Genomic DNA, 12,919 nt, shown 5'->3' with positions numbered 1-12,919 from the left:
AGTCCTCTCAATCTTCTCAGCGCTGCCATTAAAAAGCCAGCCGCTACACCCGTGCTGGCTTTTCTACACAGAACAAAGACTGTCTAGACTCCCACAAAGCCTGCATGCCTGCTGATCATTTTCCTAGTGACATGTGTCCAGGCTCCCTGCCTGCCCTTGCGGTGGTCACCCAGAAACCGGGCTGTCTGCGCTGGCACTCGTTTTGGGTCAAGATGGAGAGATTTTTCAGGACAGCGTTATTCGGCGTAGGTACAGAGGGTGAGATTCCTTTGCCCAGCATTAGGCACCTACAATACAGAGCACTCCATCTGCACTAGCTGCCCTTGGCTCCCTTTACCATCAGCAGAGAGAATGAGGCACTTTTAGGGTATAGTTAATATGACTTTGTTTAATGGAGACACCTACACTTGGCCAGATGAATCCTACTTCAAGTAGCAGAGAGAAGCAAGAATTACCTATACCTTAAGCAGGCTGACAATCTGTTTATCAGTCTTCTTTATACACAATTTTAAGCATTATCCCTGCTGTTAAAGCATTCTGCTATGTTTAGTAGAACTAAAGATCGCTCGACGTGGAGACTCACTTTCTCTCTTGTTTTCCCTGAGTGTTACCTTTGATAAACTCTGTTCTTTCACAGGAAGAATGCCCTGTGCTACTGTTATAAATATTCATATACAAATAAATATGATAACAATGATAAATGATGTATAATTAAAATCAGAGCAGTATTAAAAACAGATACTAAATAATACATAATTACTTTATGGAAGTTAATACTGACAAAAGGTCATTTTGGGTTTTAGGAGCTCCGAAATGCTCACAGTGAACAGCTCATGGGAATCCGCCGGGAAGAGGAGATGGAAATGTCCGATGATGACAGTGGTGACAATCCCAGCAAAAAGCTGAGAGTAGATGATTCAGGTAAAGCCAAATCCCTCTATAATGTCAAGTATATACAACTGTTGTTTTTTTGAAAGCAAACAAAATCCTACATATGAGTAGTGACATGTTAACAGATGATTATATAAGTCAATATCTTATTTTAAACCCTCATAAATGAATGATGCAAGCTGTCTCTAGGAGGTGTCTGTCACCTGCTACGGTCTATAATGATGAAAATTCTCCACTTCTGTCCTTGGCTGGAACTGTTATGTTTCTTTAGCATGCTCTGTGCTGTCTAGCATAACAGTCTTTCATTTCATGGTTGTAACATTGTCTTATGAGACCAGTTGAAGTTATTTTTCAGTCAGTATTCTCTAAACCTTACCTTTCTTTTCAACAAATACATAGTGATGTATAAGCTCTCTAACAAATACACTATACTGTTTATCTGTGTATTTTGTGGAATTAACTTTTAAGGAAGGGTACATATTTCACAATATGGTACTGTATACTGCATTAACTTGGCTCTTGTTAGATGGCTATCATGAAAGAAAGAACAAGGGTGCTTGTAATATGTGGAAAGAAGAGCAACTTTTTCAGCCTTCTACAAATACTCTTCTGTCCAGGGTGGACACTCCAAGAGGTGGCTCAGAAGCTGCCTGAATTGCTGACTGGTAACATGACCTGGATGGACCCTTTGCTTTATTTCTTGACATTGGCTAATAAAGTTGTGAGTAGCTAACAAGGGTTTGCCTGTCTAGACACTCATCTTCAGAAAGAAAATTTACAGAGACTGAAGCCAAAGTATGACTGGGAACTACCAGCCAGCAGTGACCTTTAAGGAAGGTAAAGAAGGAGGGAGTAATATGGAAAGAAACTGAGAGTCTGATGATGAGGATAATTTTGATCTAGGCCTTTGCATACAGGTACCATATTAAGAAAGTAAAGAATTTCATCCATTCAGTGCTTTCAAGTCTTTGAATGCCTGCAAAAAAGTGTGAATTCAAGCTTCCATAGAGAAGAGCTCTTTGACTCCTGTGACAAGATGCTGTGTGAGGTCAAATGACTCCAGAAGTAAAGACAGAAGGAAGGAGTATCATTCTAGCAAAGAAATTTTTACTACAACATCTCTCTTGAGGGGAGATTTAATGTTTTTCCGGGAAAAAAAATGAAACAATAAAACCTGTAAAGGGCAGCCTTAATTTTTGCTTGGCTAATTGTGTGGGTTTGAATTTTCTAGACACCATTAGCAAGTGTTTGGAGCTGAGACAGTGAGTCTCTGCAGACAAAGCACTCCTAGCAATCAGAGATTTTTGTGAATGTCTAATCATTTTACCTTGACTGTGTCCACTCTTACGGAGGGAAGTCATTAGAATTAACAACAAGAGGGTAGAGCCAGAAATACCCACAGCTTGCACTCCAGAAGAGGAGTAATGAGATTTTGAACTGTCATACTAACCAGTTCAGCTAGGCTTAACATATGCATGCTTAGAGCAGAGCTATGCCTGTCATTCTTTTTGTAACAACATCACAAATAGGAAAGAGTCTTTGGTTTTCTTCCATGAAAAGGGACATTTCTATCAAATGTTTTGATATCTGAGATTTCTACAGCACTCCATCCCAAAAAACTTCAGTTTATTTGTATTGTTATAATGTGGAGCCTTGAGTCCCCTCAGGGATAACTGTAGCAAACCCAGTACTGTGTTGCATGCTAAATCAAAATTTAGCGATATGAATCCACTTGAGTACTTGTCTGTCAGTGTCCATTGTACCATTCATCATCCTCTTGATCTTAGTGGAGCTGATCCAGCCTGTGCGTACATAAAGTCATCCAGTTCTAAAATTAATTTTATAGCTTTCTTCTTCCAACTTCACACTCTCAACTAAAGCAAGGGGATTTGATTCTTCTGTTAAATCAAAAAGTTATTGGGTATAAAACATTGGTAAATGGAAAGAAAGTGAGAGAAGGACATTTATTTATTCATTGTTATGTACAGAGGATGATTCTTCCTTCCTTCTTCTAACATTTTTTTAAAATTACTATTTGTGTAAGCCACCTTCTCTTTTTCTTTTTTTTTCTTTTTTTGAGTATGTCGTGCTAGAACCACCTCTTTATCTCACTGGAGAGGTTATTTGTATTCACAAAGGCTGTCTTTTAAAAAATCTTTTATCACAAAAGCAATTCTGTACAGTAAGAAAACATTGGCACTTTCTTTGTTTTTAACCTCTTTTCTTAAAATGTTTGTCTGAATGCTTAACCATGGGAAGGGCAAGGCTTGAATAACAGAAAGAAGATATTGTGCTTCTTCAATTCAAGGACAGCATGCACACATAAAGGCTTAAAAGTCTAAATCCGAAAGTGATTGAAGCAATGAGACATGATGAATTGATTTGGATAGTTCCAGAGTTCTGGAATGCCTGTCCTGCCATCCCAACAATTTTCTTGAGAACATTATTTTTCAGTCTGCCCTGCGCGACAGTGGGAACAACACTCCTGGGAAGTTACCATCCCCAAAGCTACAAAAAGTGACAGAGATTCCCCCAGGTTCCAACACCTATGTGAGGTCTTTTTTCACTAGTTCACCAAGTTAAATCACCCCTAGTACAAGAAGGCTCAATTAATTCAGCAGTTTAGAATGGGTCCTAGGACCTCATTCTGTCTTTGTGAAGTGTAGTTTCAGCCGTGTCCCAATGTAATTTCTTGTGCTAACTCAAGCCTTTTTCATTCAGAAATAACTCCACTTCTGTGAGCATCTAGATAATATGGTGCTGTGTGTCACATTTCCTCACAGCTAGACTAGTTAGAATGAAAACTCTCCTCTAGGATATCTGAAGAGAAACCTATTAATCACCCTGAAAAAAAAAGAGGGTGGATTCCAGCCCCAACCTTAGAAAACACAGTGCAACATATTTAATCCCTGAGGCTGTGCAAAAAGGACTTGAGTGGCTGAATGCTTATCCAGATTTGCTGGACTTCAGGTTTCAGAGGAAAGTTACATTTTGCTGAGGCCCTTGTACACAATAAGTTCTAGGGATTTGGGGGGGGATGATTAAAAAGGTGTTAGCAAGAATGATTTGCATATTTTCTTCAAGTTGTGCAAGATACTAAGTCATGCAAGAGAACAAGTTGTGGTGTGTATTAGAAATCTACTAATAGCTGTTTTTTGGGAAGATTTGGGCTTGCTACTTGTGACAAAGCAGAACAGCTCCAGGGGGACTTGTTGCAAAGTGTGTCACTCTGTTCTAGACTTAAATCCTCTTCTTTCATCGGCCAATTGCTCTTCTCCTAGTTGTTTATGTACTTGATTTACTGATATCAGTGACTCAGTGGCAGAGCTGGAATGAGAATCGGGACCATTGGTCTCCTGGACCTGTCTTCCACCCTCTAGTCCATGTTGCAGGGCTGGGGCACTGCCTCCTGTGCAAAGACTTTCTGTTCCTCCAGATGTTTTACAGGTCATTCTCCTCAGGCTTAGTTAGTAACCTGCTTTATCATGTGCAAGCTGAATCTTCAAGGAAAAGGAAGAGATCACTACCTGCTTGTTCTTTTGGAGAGCATCTCAAACTGCTGCCAGAACCCCCTGAAGAGGCCCCCAGGGAAAGCAATAAATTGGCTGAACTAGCATACATGCCTAATTTATAGGAAAACCTCCTGGTTTCACAGACTAAAGGTCATTTGCATTACGGGGAAAGCTGACAAAAGGCTGACCTGAGACTGAGTGAGTCTCACCTGTGGGATCAGATGTTCCTTTAGAATGGTGGTTTTTTTCCAAAATTCAGCCTTTAAACAGTGTTTTTTCTGCAATGTGGATTTTGGAGTTCAAAAGGGACAAGAAGATTGCTGAAGTAAAGCTGGGAGATTTCTAAGAAAAAAATAATAATGATGATTGGCAACTCAGTTAATACATTTGAAAGTCAAGGTGCAGCTACTGAAGGATTAGCTCAGGGGGAAAAAAAAAAAGAGATTCATCACCGGAGTCTAGAGGATATACGAAAATCTTCAGAACGATCAGGATTTATGGATGCTTCGTCTCCCACCTGCTGGCACTGGGAGTAAGGATCCACATGTAAAAGCCTCCAAAGTAATTTCAAGAATTAGTGAAGTGAAGCTGCATGTTGTAGAATAGAGCTGAAGATTGGTTTATGCCTAGAAGGCACCTGTAATTTTACTTTAAGGGGAGGTGGGTTAATCTCTTCCTTTTGCAGTTCTTGGCGACATGCCATTAATTCTAGCAACTCCAACTTCAGCGAGAGGCAGCTGGCATGGCGGAAAAGAAAGATACACAGTGCTTGCAGAGGGACGTGGGAGGATGGTTGCATGATTAAGGCTTTTGACTGGGATCCCAGAGCTCTGGGCCAAATGCCAGCTCTGCTACATGCCCCTCACCTGGGCTAATCAATGAATTTGTGTTATCTCAGTTCCCTACTATCAAATGGAGGTGATGATGCTTCTTTTCATACATTTACTGCCTGTCCTGTCCACATGGGTGATAAGGACCTCAGTATAGGGCTCTCTTAACTGAACAGACTTGCAATAGCCCACTCATTGGGCCCCTAGATCATTTCACCATCTTCGTATTACCTGTGATGAAGTAACTTAACAACATCTCGGGGACAACGTGCAAATAATAAATTGCACGTTATGTAGCGTAAGCCCCGTTTGAACACATAAGATTGGTGCTGCCTTCCAAGTTAGGATAGACATCCTCTATGGCAGGATTTTCAAGCGTACTTAAAGTAGATGCCAAATTTAAACATTATCGTAGAATCATAGAATGGTTTGGGTTGGAAGGGACCTTAAAGATCATCTAGTTCCAACCCCCCTGCCTTGGGCAGGGACACCTTCCACTAGACCAGGCTGCTCAAAGCCCCATCCAACCTGGCCTTGAACACTTCCAGGGAGGGGGCAGCCACAACTTCTCTGGACAACCTGTGCCAGTGTCTCACCACCCTCACAGTCAAGAATTTCTTCCTAATATCTAATCTGAATCTACCCTCTTTTAGATTGAAATCATTACCCCTCGTCCTATCACTACGTGCCCTTGTAAAAAGTCCCTCTCCAGCTTTCCTGTAGGCCCCCTTCAGGGACTGGAAGGCTGCTGTAAGGTCTCCCCGAGCCTTCTCTTCATTGAAGCTCTTTCTGTCTTGAATATTAGTCTGGATCTTTAAGTGCTCTCCTGAACTGGTCTCTCCTGTTTGCAGCACCAGCTAAGTCACTTGCCATAGGAGACAGGCTGAACAGCGGGCAGTCCATCTGACAGAAGAGTGTAAGTCCTTGTGAAAGTCAGTATTTGAAAATCGCACCCTAGTGCACACAGCATAAAACAGGCTTTGTGATATTGTTCATAAGTCTGTCTTGAAAGTTGCAAGCCTGGCAAGTCTTCAAGGAAAGTCTGAAACAACACCAGAGATCTATGTGATGCTTATTCATCTTTTCTCTGCAATTCAATCCTCTTTTTGCTTTCTCTAAGGCTTGTGTGAATGCAGAGGTTCACACATAGAATGGAAACTGTGTTTTATAGCTAGATTACGTGGGCACCAGTGATACAGCCAAGAGCAGTCCGAGGCGTATCAAGGAGGACTACAGAGCCCTGGGAGCAGTGGTAAAGGACTCTGGGGCCCAAGTAGTTTTCTCATCAATCCTCCCAGTCAAAGGGAAGGGGACTAAAAAGGACAGTCAAATTAGGCAAATCAACACATGGCTACAGGACTGGTGCCATAGTCAGCAGTTTGGCTACTTAGACCACGGGACTCATTTCAAGAAACATGGTCTTCTGGCAGCCAACAGGGTCCATCTGTCAGAGAAGAGCAAGGCCACCTTGGGTCATAGGCTTGCCAAGCTGGTAAAGAGGGCTTTAAACTAGAGTTGCTAGGGGAGGGGATCCTCAGTCCATCCCAATTCAGCCAGTCTGATGCCAGGGCCAGCAATAGGTGCCCAGAGACTGGAGAAGGATGGAAGGTCAGCAGGAGAGTGCTGGAAGAGCAGAGAAAAGGAATTTCAGGCAGTAAGTCAGCTTCGTTGGGGGCCCGACTGAAATGTCTCTATGCAAACGCACAGAGCATGGGGAACAAACAAGAGGAGCGAGAGACGTGCGCATACCTGCAAGGCTACGACCTTATTGGCATCATGGACACATGGTGGGACAGCTCTGATAACTGCAGCATTGGAATGGAGGGATACAGGCTTTTTAGGAAGGACAGGCAGGGGAGACGAGGAGGGGGTGTTGCGCTCTATGTCAATGACCAGTTCAAGTGCATGGAGCTCTGCCTGGGGATGGAGGAGGAGCCGATAGAGAGCTTATGGTTCAGGATTAAAGGGAGGGCAGGGATGGGAGACATTATAGTAGGTATCTGCTACAGGCCACCTGACCAGGAAGACCGAGCGGATGAGGTCCTCTCCAGACAGATAGATGTAGCCTCGCATTCACAGGCCCTGGTCCTCATGGGGGACTTCCACCACCCCGATATCTGTTGGAAGTACAACACAGCTGGGCACAAGCAATCCAGGAGGTTCCTGGAATGCGTGGATGACAACTTCCTTCTCCAAGTGATGGAGAAGACAACGAGGCAAGGTGCCATGCTGGACTTTGTTCTCACCAAGAAGGAGGGGCTGGTGGGGGACGTGAAGCTCAAGGGCAGCCTTGGCTGCAGCAACCATGAAATGGTGGGGTTCAAGATCCATAGGGCAGCAAGGAGGGTGTGCAGCAAGCTCACCACCCTGGATTTCAGGAGAGCAGATTTTGGCTTCTTCAGGGACCTGCTTGGGAGAGTCCCTTGGGATAAAGCCCTGGAGGGAAGAGGGGCCCAAGAAAGCTGGTTAGTATTCAAGGACCACCTCCTCCAGGCTCAGGAGCAATTCATCCCGACAAAGAGGAAGGCAGGCAAAAACGCCAGGAGGCCCGCATAGATGAACAAGGAGCTCCTGAATAAACTCAGGCACAAGAAAGAAGCCTACAGAGGGTGGAAGCAAGGGGAGGTAGCCTGGGAAGAATACAGGGAAATTGTCCAAGCAGCCAGGGACCAGGTTAGAAAAGCTAAAGCCCCGATAGAATTAAATCTGGCCAGGGATGTCAAGGACAACAAGAAATGCTTCTATAGGTATATCAGTGACAAAAGGAAGACTAGGGAAAATGTGGGCCCTCTCCAGAAGGAAACGGGAGACCCAGTTACCCAGGATATGGAGAAGGCTGAGGTACTCAATGACTTTTTTGCCTCAGTCTTCACCGGCAAGTGCTCTAGCCTCACCACCCAAGTCGCAGAAGGCAGAGGCAGGGACTGGAAGGATGAAGAACCGCCCACTGTAGGAGAAGATCAGGTCTGAGACCATCTAAAGAACCTGAAGGTGCACAAGTCCATGGGGCCTGATGAAATGCATCAATGGGTCTTGAGGGAACTGGTGGATGAAGTTGCTAAGCCGCTATCCATAATTTTTGAGAAGTCATGGGAATCTGGTGAAGTTCCCACTGACTGGAAAAGGGGAAACATAACCCCGATCTTCAAGAAGGGGAAAAAGGAAGACCCGGGGAACTACAGGCCAGTCAGTCTCACCTCTGTGCCTGGCAAGATCATGGAGCAGATCCTCCTGGAAACTATACTGAGGCACACGGAAATCAAGGAGGTGATTGGTGACAGCCAACATGGCTTCACTAAGGGCAAATCATACCTGACAAGTTTGGTGGCCTTCTACGACAGGGTTACAGCACTGGCGGACAGGGGAAGAGCAACTGATGTTATCTACCTGGACTTGTGCAAAGCATTTGACACTGTCCCGCATGACATCCTTGTCTCTAAATTGGAGAGACATGGACTTGACATATGGACCACTTGGTGGATAAAGAATTGTCTGGATGGTCGCACTCAAAGAGTTACGGTCAATGGCTCGATGTCCAAGTGGAGACCAGTGATGAGTGGCATTCCGCAGGGGTTGGTATTGGGACCGGTCCTGTTTTAGCATCTTTGTCGGTGATATGGACAGTGGGACTGAGTGCGCCCTCAGTAAGTTTGCTGACGACACCAAGCTGTGCGGTGCGGTCGACACGCTGGAAGGAAGGGATGCCATCCAGAGGGACCTTGACAGGCTTGAGAGCTGGGCCTGTGCAAACCGCATGAAGTTCAACAAGGCCAAGTGCAAGGTCCTGCCTGTGGGTCAGGGCAATCCCAAGCACAAATACAGGCTGGGTGGAGAATGGATTGAGAGCAGCCCTGAGGAGAGAAGGGCTTAGGGGTGATAGTTGACAAGAAGCTCAACATGAGCCAGCAGTGTGCGCTCAAAGCCTAGAAAGCCAACCAATATCCTGGGTTGCATCAAAAGCAGCGTGGCCAGCAGGTCGAGGGAGGTGATTCTGCCCCTCTACTCTGCTCTCGTGAGACCCCACCTGGAGTACTGCATTCAGCTCTGGGACCCCCAACAGAAGAAGGACATGGAGCTGTTGGAGCGAGTCCAGAGGAGGGCCACGAAGATGATGAGAGGGCTGGAGCACCTCTCCTATGAAGACAGGCTGAAAGAGTTGGGGCTGTTCAGCCTGGAGAAGAGAAGGCTCTGGGGAGACCTTACAGCAGCCTTCCAGTCCCTGAAGGGAGCCTACAGGCAAGCTGGAGAGGGACTTTTTACAAGGGCATGTAGTGATAGGACGAGGGGTAATGATTTCAATCTAAAAGAGGGTAGATTTAGATTAGACATTAGGAAGAAATTCTTGACTGTGAGGGTAGTGAGACACTGGCACAGGTTGTCCAGATAAGTTGTGGCTGCCCCCTCCCTGGCAGTGTTCAAGGCCAGGTTGGATGGGGCTTTGAGCAACCTGGTCTAGTGGAAGGTGTCCCTGCCCATGGCAGGGGAGTTGGAACTAGATGATCTTTAAGGTCCCTTCCAACCAAAACCATTCTATGATTTTATGATTCTATGATTAAACTGGTAGGAAAGCTTTATATAGGTTGTTACAACTTTGAACAGAAATTGCTGAGCCCCAGCTGTGTGGAGCTGAGCTTTGCTCTTCCTTTTCTTCCAGCTGGCCCAGTGTCACAGCAGATCTCATGTCAGATCTTCATCTTCCTCCTGATTCCAGGGATCAGATATTTCTCCCTTCCTTTCTTTAAGTCTAATCTTTTGGGTTTTATGGGAGAATTTGTTCTAAACAAAAGTCTGATTTATTTTTCAGTTGTTACCTCTCCATCCCATAGCTTTTCAGCATCAGATTTTGTGAAAGTCATACTGGTATTTAACAAGCCCATAGTTTGCTCATTTTCCTTTTAAACACTTGTCGATAAAGATAATGTAAAAAATGTATTTTCTTTAAAAATTAATGGGCTAGCATTGCTTTTTTCCTCAAATAAATCAATACCATTTCAAAACCGTCAGCAGCTGGTGTCATAATCAGCCCTGCGGTAATAAACATATAAAGGCATATGAAGAAGAAAATAAAACCTGTTAACAAAAATCTACTAACCAGGTTTTATAAGCAATCTTGAAGAAGAGAACATATTTAAATCTGAAGCTCTGAATTGTCACCGTACTGACACGGTCCTCTCTCTGGCTGGAGAAGACAGCTGAACAATCCTTTTGAGCTCTGCAAGTGTAGTAACTTCCCTTTGAATGGAAATGCTTTGGACACAGCAGACAATCAGCTTTGCTCCCAGGGACCATCAGAGATGATCACTAGACAGCAGCATGAGATGATTACTGCCTCTACGCTGGGAAAAGTCTGCTCTAGTGTCTTTCACAGCATGCCAGTTCAGAGCTGTTATCATCAGGCAGACTCCAATTTTGTGCCTTAAAGTGCATTCCATTTTTCCCACAGCTTTTACAAAAATAGGCTGGAATTCTGGTGGCATGTAGGCAGGGTCCTAATATTATGCTCCTGGTTTTAAGTCCATTTGGCTCTAATAATGCTTCTTGTGCAGCTGAATTTAGCAGAAATGCCTTGATGAACCAGGGCTGAAGGTAGTTGCCAAGCATGTCTTCCCTGGAGAATAAAACCAGCCTTGTCCTGTCCCAGATACTGGGACAGCTCCTCTGGTTCATGCACAGCACATCAGCTTTGGGATGAAGGTGTGTGCTGGTTCTATGGACACAGCAGTGAAGGGGTTAACCTAACTTTCAATTTTTAGAGGAAACAGACACTTCAAAGGCTTTTTCCTAATATGGGTTTTAGGAGGATGTCCCGTTTACTACAAAACAAGTCTGCTGAGCTTTGATGCTTTTCAACTGCCAGAAATACTATTACCTAGATTACATTTTATCATGTTTTCTGGGTATTTCATACTGATAAGCTTTTATGTGGGATCATTACATATGAGAATAGATTTAATCCTGTTTTAGTAAGCTTTAAGGACACTGAGGGATTATTTATGTAATAAGATGCAAAGTTGCTATGGAAAATGCTATAGCAACCTAACATCTTCACAAAACCAAGCAGCCACTTGTGACAGCAATCTAAATTTACATTTATTTTAGTGTCATTTTATTGACATTCTTAGTGTCTCATTTTGACAGCATGATAAAATATGTTTTGCATTCATTCTAGAAAAAATTAACAGCAAATTGTTGGAATGAAGATGATGTTTATGATTTTTGGAGATAATTTTAGCGTATTTCGTTTTGTGTAAATAGCATTAAAACAGTAGTGAAAATAATTTTGTGTGCATTCCCTCTATTTGTAATAGAGCAAACAATGCACACTGAAAGTAATATTTCACCAGTCAATGAAAGCTAAGATGTTTTTGTTTGCTTTATATCTGAATGAAAATATTTTAAAGAAAGAAATTATTTTGTTATTAGAATTTATTTCAAATCCTATACCTTTTATTATAAGTTTCCCAGTTCAGGATACAGGCTATAATTTTTCATTAGGTTTCATAAGGCAGGGCACCATTTCTGAATGCGCAGACTTGCAGTTTGATAGGGAATTGCCCTATTTAAATGGGACTTTTCTAAAACATAGAGTAAGAGTACACATTGCCCCTTAGGAGGTTAAATAAAAAGGGAAAGAAGAAACAAACATAAAGCAACAAAACAGTCTGAACTCTGTCCTGTGCTCATTGCAGTTAATAATGAAACTCCCATTGACTTCAATGGAAGTAGAAGCAAGCTCTGTATATTGATTTTCTCCATCCCCCTCCATTAAGAATCCTGAAGTGCGGCTGTAACATTGTTGAAGTGGGATGTTGGCAGCAAAATCAATAAAAGACAATATTAGAACATATGCTGTTTTCAGCTTCCTCACAATCTGATATAGCTGGTATTAACATTCTTCTCCAAATTACACTTCGTGCTTTCTGTACAGTGACCTTGCTTATAGTGCCCTCTCCAATATAAAGCTTTTGTGCTTGCACTCTCATATTTAGCCTTCAAGAGAAGAGCCCTATTTATAACAGTGGAGTTGGTTGATTCTGAACAGAGCATAAAGAACAGATTCCTTCAAGAGTGGCTTCAGCCTAAACCTTATTTTGGACCTCCTATGAAAGATCATTCTATTATTGTTTAAACTAAGCTCTTGGTCTTAGGTTTTCTTAATTATGCTGCCTTTCATGCTCTGTTGTTTTTAGAAACCCTTTTCACCCCAGCACATTAGAGAAGCTTGCAGATATTTCTTGAGGTGGAGATTTAGGTACTTTCTTATCCACTGTTAAATCCAAGAAATATCAGCCATTGCTAAGGTGTCAGAGGAGATAATGATCAGAAAGCAGAGTCTTTTGCAACGTCAGTACAAGCTTCTAAACTCATAATTGCAGGTTTGGAGAGCATCCTATGTCATGAGACGTGCAAGGCTGCCTGAACTTTCCAAAGCATTAAAAGCTTCCTTTTCAAAGCATGCAGTTTCTTGTTCCTTTTATGTCCAGCTGACTGGCAGTCTGTGATGTGGTTGCATGCCAGGAGTTAAAAACACACCCAGCAGAGCTCATGCTTGAAGCTGGATGGCCACAGAAACTCCCAAAACTACTACTAGTTAGTGATACTGGTTTACTTCAGTGAATTACTCAGATTCAGAGGAGTTTCATGATGTCCTGCTCTTTGGTTTTGGCTTAAAGACCATCTCAAGGA

At 43.2% G+C, this 12,919-nt stretch overlaps 1 protein-coding gene across 1 annotated transcript in view; it reads left to right on the top strand.

Moving 5' to 3' along the window:
- ENOX1 (ecto-NOX disulfide-thiol exchanger 1) overlaps positions 1-12,919 on the top strand; it is a 391,653-nt gene that overhangs the window by 323,042 nt on the left and 55,692 nt on the right. Inside the window, exon 11 of the mRNA XM_068424932.1 lies at positions 804-921. Coding sequence (XP_068281033.1) covers positions 804-921 — 118 coding nt within the window. The remainder of the gene's footprint in view (positions 1-803; positions 922-12,919) is intronic.

Source organism: Nyctibius grandis, chromosome 2, assembly GCF_013368605.1.
Source record: "Nyctibius grandis isolate bNycGra1 chromosome 2, bNycGra1.pri, whole genome shotgun sequence".
Lineage (NCBI taxonomy): Eukaryota > Metazoa > Chordata > Aves > Nyctibiiformes > Nyctibiidae > Nyctibius > Nyctibius grandis.
Note: the sequence above shows the minus strand (reverse complement) of the source record. Positions and strands in the feature narration are given on the sequence as shown.